At 43.3% G+C, this 21,018-nt stretch overlaps 1 protein-coding gene across 4 annotated transcripts in view; it reads right to left on the bottom strand.

The window, feature by feature from the left end:
• Window positions 1-6,708: 6,708 nt before the first annotated feature.
• SMARCAL1 (SWI/SNF related, matrix associated, actin dependent regulator of chromatin, subfamily a like 1) overlaps window positions 6,709-21,018 on the bottom strand; it is a 37,725-nt gene continuing 23,415 nt past the window's right edge. For 2 of the 4 annotated variants that reach the window (XM_063116708.1, XM_063116709.1), the window contains exons 11-18: window positions 19,701-19,841; window positions 17,982-18,200; window positions 16,544-16,614; window positions 15,787-15,889; window positions 13,829-14,011; window positions 11,770-11,870; window positions 7,761-7,860; window positions 6,709-7,026 (exon numbers count right to left, since the gene is read on the bottom strand). In XM_063116708.1, the coding sequence (XP_062972778.1) occupies window positions 6,817-7,026; window positions 7,761-7,860; window positions 11,770-11,870; window positions 13,829-14,011; window positions 15,787-15,889; window positions 16,544-16,614; window positions 17,982-18,200; window positions 19,701-19,841 (1,128 nt within the window). In that variant the 3' untranslated portion in view covers window positions 6,709-6,816. The remainder of the gene's footprint in view (window positions 7,027-7,760; window positions 7,861-11,769; window positions 11,871-13,828; window positions 14,012-15,786; window positions 15,890-16,543; window positions 16,615-17,981; window positions 18,201-19,700; window positions 19,842-21,018) is intronic. The other 2 variants (XM_063116710.1, XM_063116711.1) reach the window with 2 other exon arrangements.

Here is a 21,018-nt window from a genome sequence, read left to right as displayed (position 1 = left end):
CCAGCCGAAACAGGAAGTAAAAGGAAACACACGTGATGCAACCATAGAGATAGGAAAGCGATTGCGGGATAGTGAGCAAGCCAGGAGGGGTTTAGACTCTATGATCAGTCTACCTGGTTGCGTCTACTTTTTTGTTCTTTTTTAGCCTTGAAAAGAATAGCGGTCGTCCTACTGGACACAGCCTCCCAAACAGACGTTACTTTAAATGCGTGTCTAGCAGCTATGCCGTCTTTTCATTTTTATTCTAGGGGCAGGGACCCGATTCAGATCTTTGTTGTTGTTTATTCGTTCAGTCGCTTCCGACTCTTCGTGACTTCATGGACCAGCCCACGCCAGAGCTTTCTGTCGGCTGTCGCCACCCCCAGCTCCCCTAAGGTCAAGTCTGTCACCTCCAGAATATCATCCATCCATCTTGCCCTTGGTCGGCCCCTCTTCCTTTTGCCTTCCACTTTCCCTAGCATCAGCCTCTTCTCCAGGGTATCCTGTCTTCTCATTATGTGGCCAAAGTACTTCAGTTTTGCCTTTAATACCATTCCCTCAAGTGAGCAGTCTGGCTTTATTTCCTGGAGTATGGACTGGTTTGATCTTCTTGCAGTCCAAGGCACTCTCAGAATTTTCCTCCAACACCACAGTTCAAAAGCATCTATCTTCCTTTGCTCAGCCTTCTTTATGGTCCAGCTCTCGCAGCCATAGGTTACTACGGGGAATACCATTGCTTTAACTATGTGGACCTTAGTTGTCAGTGTGGTGTCTCTGCTCTTAACTATTTTATCAAGATTTGTCATTGCTCTCCTCCCAAGAAGTAAACGTCTTCTGATTTCCTGGCTGCAGTCAGCGTCTGCAGTAATCTTTGCGCCCAGAAATACAAAGTCTGTCACTGCCTCCACGTTTTCTCCCTTTATTTGCCAGTTATCAATCAAGCTGGTTGCCATAATCTTGGTTTTTTTGAGGTTTAACTGCAACCCGATTCAGATCTTTAAAGCCCTTCTAACCACTCCGCCCACCCCATGCCATGAGTCTGATCTGTTTTGGGTCTCTGCACCTATTCTAGAGTAAAAATGAAGGGTGGGGGGGAGAGTCGTAGCTGCTAAACACACTTTTCAAGTAACATCAGTTTTGTCCCACAACGCCCCATAGCGAAGAGCATCATCATAACTATTAAATGCTTAAGCATTTTTGTCACCAACTCTCCACACTTTGGCAGTGCCTCCTTTTTGAAGCTGATCTGGCATCCCGACCCAAATATAATAGAAAAATAACAGTCAGATAAGGAAGATGAGAATCAATTTAGCTGATGGGTGTGATAGGTGGAGGAAATGATTAAATAGTAACACAACATACTGTATTATTTCATATATTTCTACCCCACAGGCAGCTTATCATTATAAAAGATTCCCTTTGAGCAGCAGCTTAGGCTGGTGCGCGTGGTGGCACGGTGGGGGGAGCATCTCACCCCCACCCCAAACAAGGAGCTTGCCACCCCAGTTGCTGGACCCCTGTTATAAGCACTTGTATTCTGGGACAGCCAAGAAGGCAGCTTCTGAGCCAGTTCTGGAGGCTTCCAGGCCTCATTGTCTTGGCGATTAATTGTGTCTTGTTTTAGAAAGAGGTGAGAAGGTTAGGAAGGAGTGAGGGTGTGCAAGAGCAAGGAGGGAGAGGAGAGCAAATACATGCCAGGCAGGCCAGGCTGAGGTTTTCCCAAACAGAGCAGCCTCGGCTTTCTTGCTCGCTCTTTTCGACACCCCTGCTGGAGCGAGATCCAACTAAAGAGAAAAAAGCAAGCCAGAGGAGGAAAGGAGAGACCAGGGATCAGGTTGCTGCCTCTGCTTTGCCAGCTGCCACCAAATGTGCCCTGTTTAAATTAAGTATGTTTTAAAAGATTCTCCTGTCAACCCACTTTTACCTTTTTGTGAATTGAATCTGGCTGGTAGAATATTTCTGTGCTGGTTGCAATAAGCTTTTTGAGGTTTTTAATGTTCGGCACATTGTCTTCATATATGCATGTTGCTTTTTGGTATCAGCCTCTTTTGTCCAGTGTATAATAGTTCTGTTAAAGTTTTACTGTTTGTTCTTCAACCTTTGCCTATCTGGCCAGCTCAGTCCGAGCAGGGGCTGGGGTGGGGGACAGTTTCAAGAATTTCACCATCCTCCTCCTCCTGGTATGATCTTATTGCTTTTTTTAAATGTCTCTTACTTTTAAAAAAATATTTCTTGCTGCTGGTTGCTGATCTTCCTTGTTCATTTCTGGGCATATAGGGGATCGTTTCCCCCAGCACAAATACTTTTGTTTTAACAAAACCCTTTCCCATCAGAGCCCAATAGATTTATGTAAAAATATTTTAATAGGGTTGTGACTGAAAAAGGAATACATTTCAGTCTGTGCTGCCATGTTGTATAAAAAATTATTTGGGCTTGTGTGTGATTTTCAAGTTGAGAAATTCTTGTGTGTATGTATGTTTGGGCCTAGAATCCATTTTGTTTTGCTATATAATGCATCTCAATTATATTGTGAACATGTTTTTTTTTTAAAAAAATCCTTCTTTTTCTCCTTTAAACATGTGATTACATAACCCAAACTCTCTCCCTTGCAGTCATTGACTCTTATTTGCCTGCTGCCTCAGTTTGCCTGTGTGTGAAATGGGCTTCTTCCTTTCCCACCTCCCTTTGCTTTCAATAAGCGGGCTCTGCTTGAATTGCGCTGGATAATCCCCATGCCAAGGAGCGAGTGCGGAGTTTACAGCTGTCCTTCCCTGGCTTTCCCCCTTACCCCTGTAAAACACAAAAGGCTCCTCTTCAAAAGGGAAACTTTTCTCCCCATGTCGGAGGCAGTGCAGGGCGTTCTGATGGCCATTCAGCTTGCCGGCACTCCCCTGGCTTCTGACAACCAATAGGAGGTCACCTTCTACCCGGAAACGCCCCTGGAGTGGCTTTGAGCGATGACAGACTGGCGGAAGAGCCAGGCTGACCTCACTGTGGCTGGAAAAGTCAGGGTAAGTCCCCCACTTTTCATCCACACATCTTCATCCCAGCGTGGCTTCGAATCTGCAACTGTGTCATCTAACCAACACAGCACAGATCCAGAGCCACCCCGGGGCAAAGACAACGTCAAGACAGCCCCCAGCACAGTTTCTTAAATTGCCAAAAGGATGCCTATCTCGGATATGTCCTTTTTGGATGTGTGTGCATGTGCGTGCACGCAGAAAATCTAATCATCTTCCAAAATTTCCTCTTCTCGTACAATTTAGCAGTCCCGACCACAAAAAGGCATCCTGCAGTTCTTTCTAGCGGTTTCTTGATTAATTATTTAAATCTGTCCCATGAGAATAGGGTTGTTGAAAGCCTCTAAACTCACAGAACAGAATTTATTTGCTGCTTGAGGAGGAGCCTTTCACCTCCTGAAAAATCCTGTGGAGAGGCATTAAATGCAGAGTTACAGCAAAGATTCAAGTAGCAAAACACATCTGTATCACTGCAGATTTTATGGGCTTGGAGGTGTAGCCACAGAATGCAGATTCTTGATTTCCTAGCTAGGCAAGCTATAAAAGAGAAAACAGCTACAACTGCTCAGTTAGTGAGCCGGCTTTACCATAATAGAAACTAAAAAATGCTGTTGATACCCCAATAATGAAAAAAACGATAAAGTAAACAAAGGATTTAAAATGTAGAGGTTAGTACACTGCACACAATGCAATTCTGATATGGCTTTGGCGGAGCATCCAAAACACAGATTTCTTACATTTCTAGCTTACTAATGTATTTGTTATTCAAGGGCATTGGAGTCAATGCCATATGAGCAGATGTCCGCTTATGCAATGGGACTTCTTCATCCTCACCTTCCCCCTGCACACTCTGAATCTGCTCTGGTCTCCCTTTGCCAGCAGAATGACACCATTTGATACAACTCAAGGTATTTGTAAGCCACTTTTTAGGGGCAGGTTCTGATGAAATGATGTACAGAAAAAAGAATGAAACAATGGGTATTAGGCAAATCATGTAAGTGCACAGTAGATAGATGTATGAGAAAAACTGCTTTGGATCATGCCAACTGAAATTTCCAAACCGCATTCTGTGGCAGCCCTCATAAAGTGCATTGCTGAAGTACACACTATCTATGGTTGTATAGACGATGGGCAAATGAGAAATGTGAACAAATCTGGATTTTCTAGCCAAAACCTAGGAAAAGCTTGCTGTTTGGCGGGCTTCTCTTGCAGAAATGTCAGAAATAATACTTTTCTAGATTGCCAGTGTGCTTAATTGGACAGGAATAGAAACACCTATTTGCAGTACAGAGCGGGACTGGTGAGCTACAACATCTAGCCTTCTGCCTCAACTGCATTTTACCTGTTAACAAGAGTGCCTTCTTTTCTTGTTCTTTTTTAACGCTTAGCTCTGCTTGCTAGCTTGCTTTGCTGGACTATTTTAACTTGCAGCTTGCTGCTCAGTGCCTGCAGCTGGGGACTGTACTGCAGCTGGAGCCTTACCAGGGATTGGAGTGGTTCAGGGAAGAGGCTCATAAGAACCAGCCCTGCCACGTGCGGCGGTGCCAACCCCAAAGGGGTGACACGGGGGCAGGGGCATTCCCCCCTGTTGGTTTGGATATAGGAAGGCTGCCAGGCTGTGTGTCAGAGACAGGCCTGTGACCCCCACCTAGGGTGAGAGCCTAAGTGGGGGAATTGTGGCATGTGGAGTCCTCCCCTGAATGAGAGTCAGGGGAGGAGGAAAGATAGGAATGGAAGTTAAGGACTCCAGCCAACTGGAGATGGAATGTGACCATGCATGAGCTTTATTTATTTGCCTTAACCTTTGTTACTGTTACTTAACGTTTTCCCCTCCTTTCTCTTTTATCCTTTCTCTCCTTTTCTCTCTTCTAAATTTCTGGGGTAGGGGTTTTTACGAATCAGGATGTGCCAGGGTGGAAGGGAGAGTAATATGGAGGTAGAGGGTGCCACCATAGCAATTGTCATGGTACAATGAGGAGGAAACGTTATCCAACTCGTGGGGGAGTCAGATGGCTACAAGCCATTCCCCTTTCTGATCCCCTCCCCATCCCACAGGTTCCTCTGTACCCTCTGGCCTGGTTGTGGTGCTGGTGAATGCCAGGTCGGTTCGTAACAAGACGTCGTTCATCCATGATATGATTGTGGATGAAGGAGCTGACCTGGTGTGCATCACTGAGACCAGGATGGGTGAACTGGGCGGTGTAGATATGACCCAGCTTTGCCCATCTGGTTATTCAGTGCAGCACCAACCCAGGCTTCAGGGCCAGGGTCTCGCTCACCAGGAAACCTCTCCACCCTAGGAGTGAGGGTACTGCCCACCCTGCTACCCAATGGATTCCCTGACCAAGCTGTCTGAGGCAGTCTTGGATATGGTACTGGAAAATCCTAGAACCTTGGTCCTGGGAGATTTCAACATCCATGCTAAGGCTGCCTTAACAGGACCAGCTCGGGACTTATGGCTGTCTCAATTTGTCACCAGCCCAACACATAGGGCAGGGCATACGTCTCTACCTCAGGGCATGAGGGGGGTGGTCTGAATATTGCGGGGGATAGAAAGCACCCCATTGTCCTGGTCAGACCACTTCCCAGTGAAATTTGGTCTCACGGTGCCAGTCCCTCCCTGCAGAGGTGGGGGATCCATTCAGATGGTCTTCCCCTGGAGACTTATGGAATCTGATTGATTCCTGAATGCTTTGGAGGAATTTTCAGTAGCCAGAGCCGATGATTCTGTCGAGGCCCTTGTCGCACTACAGAATGGCGAGGTATGAAGGGCCATTGACACAATCGCTCCTGAGTACCCTCTTCAACACTGTGGAGCTCGGAAGGCCCCCTCGTTTACTAGGAAGCTCTGGGCAATGAAACAGGTCAGAAGATGGTTAGAGCGTAAATGGTGTAAGACTTGTCTTGAAGATGACCAAACGTGTAAGAGTGTACAGTCGTGCTTACTGCGTGGCAGTGAAGGCAGCAAAGAAGGCTTCCTTTGCTGCCTCCATCGCATCCTCAAGCTGTTATCCAGCTGAGCTTTTCCAAGTGGTTCGGGAATTAATTACATCTAACACACCCAGTCCAATACTAGGACCCTCAAATGCTAGCTGTGATGAGTTTGCAAGACACTTTGAGGATAAAATGGCTCACCTTCATCCTGACTTGAACGCGGCTATTGACTAAGTGTCTGATGAGGTGTCCATTGCATTGTCTTATCCTGTTTTGTGGGATCAATTCCAGTTTTTGGAGCCAGAGGATGTAAACAAGACGCTGGCATCTGTTTGACCCACCATATCCTCTCTTGACCCTTGCCCATCTTGGCTTGTTCAAGCTAGCCACGGGGTCAGGGGAGTGGTGAATACATCACTGCACAATGGGGTGATCCCTGCTGCATCCTGTACTGACTGAATTCCGGAAGCTCTATTCATACCTGAACCTTTGGCCCACACTGGAGAAAACCTTTGCTTCAAAGTTATGCATTGGTAGAAAAACTGCACTTTTTGGAACTCTTACATTTAGAGCTCTGTCTTTCATCAGTAACTCTGTCTTTCATAGTAACTAAAATGCAATTTGGGCTGCATATTTATCTGGAAGTAAATCCCATTAAACTCAGTGAGACTACTTCCAACCTATATAGGCTTGGGCTACATATGTAATAACTGGTTAGTGTCAGTCTCCTCCTGTTGTGTAAAAGAAAAAGATACTTATATGTGCAAAATTCAAAAACACTTCAAAAATAGATATTAAGTTTATTTGAACAACCACATTTACTGAATATACTGATTTCCCCCCCCCCTTAAATAATAATAAAAAATAAGCATAATTGTCTGCATTACTGTCCGCAAAAAAAGTCATCAATATGCCTTTTCTTGCATGAGCTTGATTGGAAGAGGTTTCCTTCTCCTTCAACCGATGAATCTCGTTGTCCAGAATCTTCACATGCATCCAATGCTTCCACAAGCAGGGCTTCATCCATGTCATCTGCATCCTCTGAAAAGGTCCTCTGGAAAAGGTTTAAGATCGTCTGCTGCTTTGGGTCCTGCTATGAAATGAAAGGGAAAAATCTTTGGCAAACTTATAGAGGAGCAAGTAGACAAAAGAGCTCTGCTAATCAATAGAGAATAGGTGAAGAATATTCCAGTGAGAGACATACAGAGGAAGAGAGAAAGAGTCTTCAAGAGGACTTCCTCCCGTTGCTGTATGAGTGGAGAAGAGAGAGGAGGTACACTGAAGTAGCAGGCAAACCATCTTAGAGTTTCTCCATCCAGGTCATTGCGATGACACTATCCAAGCACAGGCACTGTTCCCGAAAGGCAACAGCACATGGTAAGTCAAGCTTGCAGGGGACAGAACAGTTGCTATTTCCCAGCAACTACAGTTCATGGTCAGATTCCTGGGGGAAGGGCAACTCACAGAGAGCAGGAGCACTTCCTGGGGCAGGTCTGTTAGGGCAAACTCATGACCCCACTACAGTTGGCCTAGGAGAGAACGAGTGTCTGGGGATAGGCTTCACCTGAAACGTACTCTGTGATTTTGTCTAGACCTGAAATTAAACCTATTTATTTAGTTGTGCTCCTTTGCCATCATAACTTGTCAGCCTTACATGTCTCTATCTCCCTCCTCTAAAGGATAGGCAAGTAGAGATGTCCCCATCCTCTTTCTGTTTTTATTACACAAAGCACCACACCGCTTGAGAACAACACAAGAGAGAAATTAAGTGCCTCCCGGATTTACATTAATGTTCAATGGAACAAAAGTTGTTTTCCAAATAGTTACCTTGCAGTAGTAGTAATCTGTGGCTTCAGCTGTCTCAGAAAACTTGGCTTCAGACAGGCCAGCTTCACCTAATACTCTGATCTTCTCTTGAATCATAGGCCTGGTGGAGGAGACAAGTCTTCAAATAAGCATCTGTCTTGTTTAAAGTTTTGAATTATAACTCAGGAGGCTCAGGGTATCATGTGGCTGATAGCTACACCTAACCAAGTAACTGATGGTCATAGATCATGGAGATGAAGGGTATTGTTATTAGTCCTTGATCCATGCTCCCTCTCACCCCACTAACGTCAACACTAGTTCATACATCATGCTAATCCATGTTGCGTGGCAAGCTACATTGGATAAGTGGTTATGCAAACAAACCACTGTGTTCCCATCAAGCAAACAAGCTGTGCAGAGTAGTTTATTTCACACACACCCTATAGTCCTCCCGCCCAGCTGAGCAGGTATCTTAGCTTCCTTCCTTTGTGGTGGAAACCATATCTGCCATCCTTTGCACTGCTGCTACATCAACACCCTGTCTCTGATTGGTTAACTTCCCACTAGGGGCATCTTCTTCTGTCTCTGCTGGCTTCCCACGTTCTCAACCAGTGTCGAGCCTTACCTACTGCCCTGCACCCCCACTATCCCAGCCCGCATTACTCCCATTTCCAAGGCCTCCCTTCCCCCTCCTACTCCCTCCTTCCCTCCCGCTTTCCAAGCTTTTGTCAGGTCCCCTATCTCTACCTGTGTAGAGGGGGCCTCCAACCCCTTGAATCTTTGAAAAATGGGACGAAATCTAATAAGCAGGGTCCACTCATGGAAAGCCACCATTGCATGACTTTGCTTTTCTGTGGAAAAGTGAGGATTTAACTGCAGCAGCTTAACTATTCCTAGTGGTGCAGAGCAGTGGCAGTGTTTTTGGCCCCTCTTGCCAAAAAGCACTGTAGGGGATCTCCACCACCGATGCCAGCACAATAGGCAACACGCTAACCCATCGTTTAGACCAGGGGACTACATGGACCCTTGGTCTGATCCAGCATGGCACTTCTTATGGGCTAGCGAGTCTGTTAGCTAGACCCAGTCAGTGTCTTTCTAGATTTTTTAAGCGCAGAGGTCTTGAGCTCCACATTTGAAATTCTTTCCCTTTGCTGACCCACTCCATGAATTTGGGATATTTTATTTGGAAGTGAAGAATGAAAGGAAACACCAAGTTGTGATAGGATGTTAAGAAAGGAAACAGGGAGAGACATTTGTACAGCTCATAGAGACCCATCCCCCAGCCTCTGTAGTTTTGAATCTTTGTTATGCAGGAAGTGCCGTCACATTTCTCTCCCCCCAATAACTATCAGGACTAGAAACTTATACCTTTCAAACTTCCAAGTGTTCTGGAAAAACTGCCACATTCATTAGCTCACTATGTGACTGCAGCTCCCCCTGTGCTTCTCATGTGTGGGTGGATATGACGGGTGCCAAAATGGGCTTAGGCAAAAGGGGAAGAGAAGGTCACCCCAGGTCGGCGGGGAGGAGAGAAGAGGGCTCTTGAGCAAAATATTGATTTAAAGACAAAACAAAACAAAAGGCAAAAAGAAGAATCCCATCCTGGAAAGACTGGTTGGATCTGCATGCACGGTTGAAGGGTTCTGAGGACCATTAGTGGCAGGTGATATGCCACTGATGTGGACAAAGGACATGACCAATGGGAACAGTTACAGTGAGTAGAACAAATTTTGCTTGCATTCCCCAGTGGGTGGGTAGGCTGTTTCGAATGCAAGTAAAACAAGCATTCTGCTTTGTTCACTGTAGGATCTATAGCCCTTGCAAGTCAGTATATCATTTGATAACAGATTAAGAAGAGGGGGAGAACAGACAACATTATCAAAAATGTTGTTTGATAAGATAACCTGAAAAGTTGAGCATCACTTGGCAGAAAGGTGGGATACAAATTTAAGCAAACAAACATGCACAGAGTGAGACAGATAGTGCTAGGAACAGGGAAGGAAATATGAAAACATGCAAAGAAACAAAAGTGCTAGTACTGACCTTTAAAGCCCTAATTGTTTGGGACCAGAGGTTACTTGAAGGACTGCCTGTACCTATATGAGTCTGCCTGGGTCTTGATACTGGCTATAGAAGCTTTGCTTGGGAACCCACCAGTGAGAACATTCAAGGTAGCAGAAACACAAGACACAGCCTTTTCAGTGGTGGCCTCTCAAATGTGGAACTTCCTTAGAGATAAGATCAACCCACTCACTCTTCTCTTTTCTACAGGCCCTAAAGACTTGTTTAAAAACAAACAGTTTTTAAACCTTGTTTGGATAGGAATTTGGATTGGTTTAATTTATTATCTCTCCTGTTTTAATTCCTCTTAGAATAATTTATGATGTTACGCTGGTTGTTTGATGTGATTGTGCTGCTCCTTCAGTTGTTAGGTTCTGAAATTTTAAAATAATTACTGTTTTTAATGCTAGTGACATTTTGTTCTACTGCTTTGTTTATAAATAGTTTGTATGAGATGTTTTAGTCTTGAAACGTGGTGTCAAGTCTTTAAAATAAGTAAATATCATTATTGTTAAGGTGGTGACACCACTTTGGGCATCATTATCAAACGGCCTGCTGGCATTATCACCCAAAGTGGGCTCTGCCACATCACAAGCTTGTCATTTGATAAACTTGTTCTCACGCATGAGCACCCTGTACACATTAAACAAAACAAAAAACCCTCTGCCACAGTCAATCTGTAGCTGCTGCAGTTACTTTGCAATAAATGTGGTCATGCGGATGAGGCTCAGAATAAACAGAGCTGCATTATGCATTTGCAACAAAAGGCAGCGCAGGCCAGGATGCAAAACAAGCCTTCTGCCCCAAACGCACACACTGCCATAGGGGGAAAAGGCAGGGGAGTGAAAGATTGCTGCCATTGTCATGTCACACTAGCAAACAGCACATTCCCCCCACCCTACCCCTGCTCTTGCGCTAAGGCTGTTTCGTGGATGGCGATTTATAAGTAAAATGGGGAAATGACTGTCATTCGCTTTCTTTCATGTGTAGGCGAGATGTCAGTTCCTAGATCTTTGCAAAGCAAGGATGCAATTATGTGCAAAGCTGATATCCAGGGCTCTAGAGAAGAGAACCAAACTTCTGGTTAAAACAATTTTTAAAAATATACAAAATTTAAAACCACAAAACATGCAACATACAACGAAACACACATCTATATACAACTTTATAACCAACTATAAAAACATCCAGAATCAATGAAGCTCATCACATATTGCTAAATGCCTGGGAAAAGAGAAAAGTTTTAACCAGGCACCGAAAAGATAGCAATGTTGGCACCAGGTGGGCCTTGATGGGGAGAACTGCATCCTACCTTCCTTTTAAATCATTCATGCGGACATAGGAAGCTGCCTTATACTTAGTCAGTCCATCTAGCCCGGGATTGTCGACGCTGACTGGCAGTGGATCTCTGGGGCTTCAGACAGGAATTGCTCCCAGCCCTACCTGGACATGCCAGAGATTAAACCTGGGACCTTCTGCATGCAAAGTATCTGCTCTACCACTGAGCTACTGCCATTCCCTATGGAATGCTGAAGAAGTGTATGAGAAATGGCAGAAGAGAGATTCCAGCTATGCATAGGTGGATCTGATCTCAGTACTCAGATCTTCCACCCAAAAAGCCATTGGGCACTTTGCAAAACTTGAGCCAGGAACTATCTGAGGTGGATTAAATTTCTGCAAACTAAAAACCAAGGAAAAAGGAAGATTATCATGCACTATAATGATATTTGTGATAGAACGGAATTCTGACTTTGAAGCGTTCCTTGCATCTAGACGCTTTTATCATGATCTGATAGCGTGGTGGGGCAGGATATGGGAATGGGTTAAGGGGCAGCATGGAGAGTCAGGAAGCAGTGCTGACATGACAACTGGCTACTCGCTACTGCTGGCATAGCAAGTTGGGGGTGAACTTCATTCTTCCTGGATCAAACCATAAATCATAGCTTCGAAAATTCTTTCCACTTCCTACCACAAGTAATCATCAGCTGTGCCTTTTGCTACCAAGTAGTGGATGTTCACAGAACTGGTTTGCCCAATTCGGTGCGCCCGATCTTCTGCTTGGATCAAAACCTGCATTTTAAAAAAACAAATAAATGAATGACAATAAAAAAACAGAGAGGTGCAGTAATTTATTGCTGCTATAATCCAAAGACGGCTGATGGCCCTTGCTTGCCAATTTGCTGCCAAAATTTATTAAAATAAAGAGAATCGATGGCTGAAAAGAAAGTACTGATATTCCCATTTTACTAAGAGGAAACTGAAGCTCAGAGCATTCACAAAACCACTTGAAATGAGTTAGCTGGCTACTTCGCATAGTTCTTTTTCATCATCAGGGCGATTCATTAGCCCTATGCAGCATTTGTCTGCAACACATGAAGAGCTAAAGTGAAGACAAGTTACTTGTGAGCATGCACACCCAGCTCTAAGCATCCCTGTGCAACTGGCTATGTTAAAGGACTTTGTGCATTCAGCACAAGGATTGGAAAAGATTTTTTAAAAAATGCATGGAGCTGAATGCGCTTACAAAGCTCTTGCAATTGGCTACCGAAGTGTACAAGGGTTATTCTGAACTTTGCCTGAGATACAAGAGCACTCCAGTATAAACCAATCGAGAACTTAAGATTTGAAATTGCTTCTATAACCATGTATTGAAAGAAAAGAAAAACCTACTAGACTTTCACCATCTTCATTTTGAAGGGGGAAATTGGGGATGGGGCTGTTGCTGGGAGACCTGGGTTCAAGTCCTGCCTCCTGCACAGATCCATGTATGGCTTTTAGGAAGCTACTCGCTCTCACTCTCAATTACCTATCTTTAAAACAGGAACAACAGGAACCTATCTCATAGAGTAGTGAAGTAAAAGACAATGGGCATAATCCAGAAAATGATAGTCATGACTAAATCCAACTGAATTTGGATTTAGAAGTGATATTTTGTTGGATTTTGCCCATTTGAGATTGCAAAGGACTTGACACATTATAAACAGGAGTGACTGTTTAAAGGAGGCCCTCCATCCAGCCCATGGAGATAACAATCCCAAGCCCTATCCTATCACAGTGGCGAGAAGAATCCCCGCTGCTATCTGCAACCAATGATCAGAGGTAACAATGGTGATTCCCTTCAGACACCACACACCATCCCAATCAGGACAACACACTAAGGAGGTGCCCAGCTCAACCGGCACCTGCAGGAGTCACTCCTCAGGATGGTGGGCCACATGAAACATTGTGCACTTCTCCAAACTTAAAAGAAACAATGGCCACATAAACACCTGCAGTCCCACCTGAAACTGAAGAACAGTTGAATAAGCAATTTGCAAGCATTTGAGCCAAAGAGCTTGCTTCTATTCATCAAGAGCCAATTCACGAAAGCCGGTAGCACCTAAAGCATGGCCTCACCTGATGCAACATCCAAAATCCAAATTCATTTATCGTGGGAGCCGTGCAGTCACCAGTGGCACTAAAGAAGAACACTACACACAAAACTTACAGCAGCACCTCCAGCAACCGTAGCTACAAAGGCGTCTTGCCAGATGACTAACAGCAATCCAAAAAGACTTGGTTGTGGAGGAAGTGGGTTAGGCAAAACTATTTTCAGTGCTAAATAATTCCTCCATGTTCTGAACTCACTTTCTCTACATAATGCTCCCCTTTATAAAGGATGGGGAACCTCAGGCCCAGGGGCCAAATGCGGCCTACCGGAGTTCCCCAAATGGCCCTGCCCCTTCCCCTTTCCCCCCAACCACCTATCATTGGGCAGTTTCCTGGCTTTTGTGCAGCTTTCCTCCCAGTCTAAAAGGTTGAAATGCTTCTCCTAAGGCTTAGTTACTAGCAGGAAGGGCATTAAGCTAAAATATCCTGGCGTCTTTGATCACCCACAACTGGAATGCAGCCCCAAGCGCTTCTTCAAAATTGAATTTAGCTCTGGGGCTGAAAGAGGCTCCCCACCCCTTCCCTATATCCTAACCTAGGCATTATGAAACACTCCTTTTGGTAGGAGCACTGTCAGGCAAGCACCTCTTATTTCTTACCCCGGGGTTCCAGAACAACTCAGCAAACACCACCAAATCAGCAGCTGAGAGGGTCAGCCCCATGTTTGCTGCTGTTAGGGAGAGGACACCCACAGAGTGCTTCTCGGAGAACTGAAACTCTTGGCAAAGAGACTGACGTTCAGCTGAAGGTGTGGAGCCATCAATACGAATGTACCCAAGGTGCTGAAAGAGAAGGTGAAGAAACAAGAGGTCACTTATCCTCAGGGCTTGCTCCTCCCAAGGCTTACATGTTACCATGCTACACCAAGCTTTGGGATGCAATAGTTACACTTTGCTATACTGGGATTCATTCAGTTTAATACACTTCCCTTCCTCTAAGCAGTTCAGAATGGGGTACATGGAATTTCTGCTTGATCTCCTATCCAGATATTGGATGTGTCGAGATTTCTGCATGTTCTCCTATCCAGACATTGGACGTGTCCAGATTTCTCTCTCGCATCCATCAGTGAACCAAATAACCTGTCTGGTTAATAATTTACCTTAAACTTGGGGTCCCTACTTCCTGTCACGCTGGCCTGCTCCTAGCCTAGCCTTATTTGACCCTTCCCCCTCACCACTTGGGACAGATAAAAATGCTCTCAACCTGGTCCATGTCTTAACTCAAACCTTGGCTGATCCTTGGCCATACATTTACAAAATGTTGATAGCCAATCAAGTACCAAATCAAACAATCACTTTGATATTTGTGAAAGGTTAAAAAAAAAGATATCAACATTAAATTGTTGGAAAATTCACTTGGCACATGCTTAAGGCACCCCTGACAAAGTCATTGCTTCCAGGAACACAAGGTGGACATGGACTCAAAAGATTTGTGATTAAATCTCATCTTAGGCACGAAAGTGACAGATGAGGGAGAGAATGCTCTTTTTAGACCTTACTGTGATAAATGGGCTAGGCAGTATAGGAAGGGCTCGTGAAGGGTCTAAAAAAGTACATACCAAGTCAGCAGGGATGACTACATCCTTTTAATCCAGTGAGTGCCTGTGCACAAATAGAGAAATGGGTCGGGGCACATCTCTGGTCTAGCTCTCAGTTTTGGAGCCATTCGAAGACAGTGAAACTTCTCCAAAGCTCAGTGGAATATTGGAGGAAAAATTCCAAGCCAAGGAATCAGTATGGTCAGGGGTGACCACAAATTTTGGCTGGTTACAAAGGCTAAGCAAAATGTATGGATCACTGATGAAGGAATTTTGCTATGGAAACTATGTCAGATGGTTAAGCAGTGCAAAAAATGTGGATAAATCAGTTTTAAAAGTAATTTTTGCTGCTCTTCATATTTCTTTGCACACATCGCCTTAGTGCATGACTTTATACAAGTCAAGTTTTCAGACCTGTTCATTTTAACCAGTTTTAGTTCGTGACATGGTATTGATTCACAATACAAGATCTGACAGCTGGAAGATTATATTCATGTATTTAATTCCTCTTGTTGACCGGTTTAGTTTAGGTTTATAAATCCCTATGGTAAAGTCTGTACGTTTTGGATTCAGGAAAAAACAAGACATGGTAGAAATGAGAACATGTATGGAATGAGGTATTACCTGCCATCAAGAATAGTGTCTAGCATCTTCGTACATTCACATGATCACTGCTGCCTACCATGGCTTGTTTAACGTGCTGCCATATGCTGAGTGTTTTTTGAATGTTCAAGCCATAACAACAGCTTATCATGTCATCTAAGCCTGGGGACTGCAGGTTACGTGAGGGCTGATCAACCACCTTCGCATAACCCATGGTCCCCAGGTTTGAACAACACAGTAAGCCTCAGTTTAAATATTCAAAATGGCTGCTAGAATGCACTGCAGCCCATTCTGGCTTAAATAAGCCACAGCGGACTGATCGATGGTGCCAAATGGCTCAAGCTGTCAATGAGAAGAACTAACCAGGTTTTCAAAATCCTGGGCAAGAAGTAATAATACATTTAACTGGCCATTTACCTTTTTCTCAAGCTCCTCAGTGATGGCATCCAGAATTAGTTTGTGATGAGCAAATACAAGAAATTTCTTTCTTCCACTCTCCAATAAATCTAGGATATATTCTCTGATTTTAGAGAGAGGGGAGAAAAAAATGAAGACATAAATATGACTGTTGTTCTAGAAGCATATGCAATGCTAATTCAGCAGTTCTTAACTTTGTATTTTATTTGGGAAATTCGATAATTTAGCCAACCCCCCAGTTCCTGTGATCTACATCTTACACGCACTTGAGATCAGACAAACTAGAAAACCTTTTCCAGAAATATAAGGACCAGGACTTCTCACAAGTGCAATGAATATACTGCAAGTCTAAATGAACTATTAGTAGTAGCAGCAGCAGTAGTATTAATTATCTATCATCATCATCATCATTATCTAATGATGGTCTGTATATCATCTTGTAGAAAAGTGATTAATAAAGTTAAATAAAAATGAGAACAATTAGGACTTCCTAAATTTCAGCAAAAGCATCGCCTCAACCCTAAGTGCACTGGGTCATTTTAAGATACTAATCTTAACATCTCAGTCTGAGGACATCTGTAATAAATTCACCAGGCTGATTCAACACAGAGGTCACCACTAAATTGTTTAAGTGTTTTAATTATCATTTTTCCTATGTTAGATTTTGCCACAATCTCGTCTTGCCATGTCCTTTCCATCGTAGTAAAGATTGCCTGGTCACAGGTAGATCACATTCTACTCCAAAAAATCAACTTACATGATGCAGTGGATTTTGGCTTCTGCAGTCCTATTGTAAAAGAGAATGAGCGCTTCCTTCTCTTCTTTTTTCTACAAACAAGCATTTGAAAAACCCATCAGTGGTATCTGGGCAATTGTTGCTGGTGGTGGCTCAGATGATGAGAGAGACTAACACAATATTTTTTATTGGACCATTTTTCACAGGTGAAAAGCTTTTGAATTTGCATATTCCCATCAAATAGAAATTAAATGGTACACTAACCTATCCTACTTTTGGATGCAGCTAGTTACAAAATACTCGTTGCCAACAGGTCCAGTATCAAAAAACATATAGGGTGAAAAAAAGACAAAGTCCTATGAAATCTATGAATCATATAATTCTCCTCCCTCAAACCTGGCAGTTTTTGTAAAGTTTAATAATAACTGCAGATGCCAGGGATTGAACCTGTGACCTTCTGCATGCAAAGCAGGTGCTCTACCACTGAGCTATGGCCCCTCCAACATGGAAACTAAAAGACGTGCTGGGAACTTGAAGAAGGTTTAGCAGAAAGGAGAATTCCCTCTTTGCCTAAGGACTCTTTGATAAATCCTTTAATTCCAAATCTAGCAGAGATTTACTGTATAAGGTAGATTTGGACCACTTCAGACATTACATTTTTAGGCGTGTCCCCTAAAATGTCACATATCAAGGCAGCAAACACATCATACAAAAGTTGATTAATCAGTGGGCAGTGATTGGCTCTAGCTATCTGAACACTTTATGGTGTTCAGATTTGTCTTTGCATAATGTGTAAAATGGAGTTAACCTAAGGAAGAACCTACTATAGAATATACAGATTTTATCCTGAGGTATTTGCCATCTACCCTGTGCAGGGGCTTGACTGACGTTACCCAGCACATCGGTAAATTCCTCCTCTCCCACCCGTCCTGTGAAGACACAGCAATGCTCAGAAAAGGAAGCCACCTATAAAGATTGCACAGCCAACACTGGATTAAAAGTGGTTCCGGCCAACCAACTGGGCCAGTAGCAAACCCGAGTGGACAGAACAACTCTTCCCTGTGCATTGTAGCTACTGACAGAGGCTCAGTTAAGACATCACACCAAACCATGGTTTGTGCTAACCATAGATAAGTTTGAGCTTTCAAATATACAATGGGCAAATTGCAGTTTAGAACTGATGATCTGCTTTTCTATTCTATCACCCAGCTTTAGAAATTCTGAAGTCCGCTCCCATCTCCATGGTGCAGCAGCCTCTTGAGGTGGAACAACACCCCTAACTGGGGTTTAGTCAATGGATTGTTGAATTCACAGCAAGCCACAGCACAGACTGTGGTTTGATATTCTGGGTCAGCGGCCACTCACATACCAGGGTAGGCTCAGCCATAACAACAAACCATATTTTGTCTTTACAAACTGAACGCAGCCATACTCTTGCCCAACAATATTTCCAACTCACACTCTTATAACCCTTTGCCATTTCCTTTGCAGCTGCTGTCAACACAGCCTTGGTCCTTGCATTAATGCCCTCAGGAGACACCACCACTACTTTGCGTTGCTTTGTGGGAAGCTGGGAAAGCACATCCGATTTCAGGCGCCGGATCATAATGGATTCTTCCAGCAAGAGTTTCAGCTCGCCAAGGTTGGATGATCCAGAATAATCCCACCCCCAAGGTCGCTGAAATTGACATATAATAGGAAGCATCAGCATTTACATTGTCATTAGCAGCAGCATTAAAGCCATTGCAAAAACTGTGCTTATACTCCTTCCACCGGCAGACTTTATATTCAACCAGACCTTTGATGTGTAAGTGGGTCCGTTGAGTTGGGTGTTGGTTTTATTCTGTTATTATTTTGTAATTGTGTTTTAATGCGGTTGTTTTACTGTTTTAATCAAATTTTACTTAGGATTGTAAGTTGCCTTGAGTGCTATTTTTCTGGGTAGAAAAGCAGGGTACAAATCAAATTCTTCTTCATCATCATCATCTGCATCTATTCGAGGGATGAGCAACATGTGGCCCACCAGATTTTTGGGCTACAACTCCCATTATCCTTCACCATTATCTAAACCAAAACATCTGGAGGGCTACAAGTCCCCCCTCCCGTTTTATGCACTGGGAATCTGATACAGAACATTATTTGGATATTTTTATACATATAAAAAAAGGAAGTTTCTAGCCTATGTAAGTGCTGAAAAGTATTTGACAAAAGCTGCTGGAAGTTCCTGAACCTTTCCCAGTTAACCTTTCCCATCTATCCCCATTTAAGTCCACTTTTCCATCTTTTTAATGCTTACTATTAACATCAACTACTTTGAAAAATAGCTCCAGAGTATCTTTTTTTTTTTGGTAAAATGAGGCTCATAAATAAACAGGTGACATTTCATTTGTTGCACTTTTTTTTACAAGCAGGAAGTGCCAAGGAGTTGGATTGTAAACCAATAAACTAATTTCGTATCTTTACCTATTGCGTTTGCAAGAGATTTGTGGTTTTCTGCCATGAAGCTAAATCAATTCCTTTTAAATGGAGTATCTTTTAAACTGAAGTGTTCAGGTTTGAACGGTTTTTTTAACCAAGAAATTAGTATTTATATTAAGAATGTTCCACTTTTATTGCAAATTCTATCCTTATGGATCCAGAACAATTTTTAACCCTCTTTTTGAGCACTTTGGAGCAGAATGACCTCAGGTATCTTTCCTGCAGAAAAGTCTCCTCTGGAGGACACCATCGCTTGCAAATAATGTGACAGAGCTTTCTATTGCATGGCTCCCAAACTGTGGATTGATCTCCCTTCAGAGTTCAGATTGGTCCCCGCTGCCTCAGCATTTTGAGAAGGAGTTAAGACACATCCTTTCCATTTGGCTTTTAAACTTGCTCCTAGAGATGTTAATGTTGTTTTAATATGGTTTTATTGTAGATATTTTATGTTATTGCAGGGAGGGGGTATTCAATGTGCTGAATACCATCTTGGACAGGTGGCATAGAAATGCTACAAATAAATATTAATACATTTAGCTATCACTACAGATTGTGGAGTATGATATTTGGGGGTGTGGGTTAAGTACAATTAAACTCTTCTCCTTTTTTGCTCCAACACCCAAAAATTAGGGAAGAAGAGATAAACTAAAGCTAGAATCTTATTTCCTTCTTTCTCCAAAGGTCCCCATGTCCAAATTACCTGCTTAGCATCACAGTAGCGGAGCCCAAAGGCATGAAACTGAGAGAAGAAGGATGGTCTGACAGCCACAATCTGTGTATACAGCTCCGCAGGGCGGGACATGGCAGGGGTCCCTGATAGCAAGATTACTCGTTTGGCAGCCTAAGGGGGTGTAAAGATTGTAGAAGGTTAATTACGTGGTGACCATCTGGTTCCAAAATGGGTTAGACGTGGTACTGATGAGCAGAACTAACATGGTACAGTGAGTAAAGAGAATGAGATGTAAGCCAAGTAGTTTTGTCTCTGCTGGCAACTCACTAGGGCAGCATTCTCCAACCTCGGGCCCTCCAGATGTTCTGGATGAGAACTCCCAGCATGCTGGCTGGGGCTGATGGAAGTTGAAGTCCAACAGACGTGGAGGGCACCAGGTTAGGGAAGGCTCCATTAGAAGGTCTGAGGCAGGCCATTGTCATCTTCCAGTCAATGGCTCTGAGCCTGCCAGTAATGTGAATTAGAATGGATGACCACTGAAATATTGAAATAGTCTTGACTGGAATCTCAAGGGATACGACAATGCTATTAGCAGAGGTAACGCTGAGTATTAGTGCCGCAATTCATGCAATGCAAACACTTGATTATAGAATATATATATATATATATGACTTCACAAAAAGAGAAATTCAAGAATTATATACACATTCAAATGCAGAGCCAATAACCCAATATCCTGGTCTCTCCGTTGGATAGTCAGCATCTTCGAAGTGCAGGAGGATGGATGGGGAACAAGCTAGAAAATAAAATTCATTGAACATGCAAAAGTGCCTTATTCTCATACAAATGATTTACTGGGTTTTTAAATGATTTTCACAGCAGGTGGCCTGCAGCATGCTGCCTGACTTGCTTGGCATGATGGCTATTATTTAAATGCACTTCGTGCTGGATATACAATTATAAGCATCCTCCCGATTCCTTCTTATTCTGCCCTTGTCAGCTGTTTAACATTTAAAGTGTGTGTTGCCCTGCCTGACACAAAAATGGAAATATTGGATGGTAATTTCAATGCAGAAGCCTTTGCTTTTTGAGAGAGAAAGAAAAACTGGGACTCGTGGGGAGACAGTATCTGGAAGTTTCTGGAAATTTTATTTCTGTCATAAAATTTTATTTCTGTCATAAAACAGCATTGTAACTCATGTCCATAATAACTTTGGAATAATCCTTAAGGTTAGAATCTCACTGAATCTCACTGCTGGAAATAATTTAAAGTATAGTCATTACGACCAGACCAGCACATTCAAATTACACCCAAACGCAAACTAGTTCAAAAAGTTTTTACCTTTAA

The sequence above is a fragment of the Elgaria multicarinata genome, chromosome 2 (assembly GCF_023053635.1).
Source record: "Elgaria multicarinata webbii isolate HBS135686 ecotype San Diego chromosome 2, rElgMul1.1.pri, whole genome shotgun sequence".
NCBI lineage: Eukaryota > Metazoa > Chordata > Lepidosauria > Squamata > Anguidae > Elgaria > Elgaria multicarinata.
This window is presented reverse-complemented; position numbering and strand designations above follow the sequence as displayed.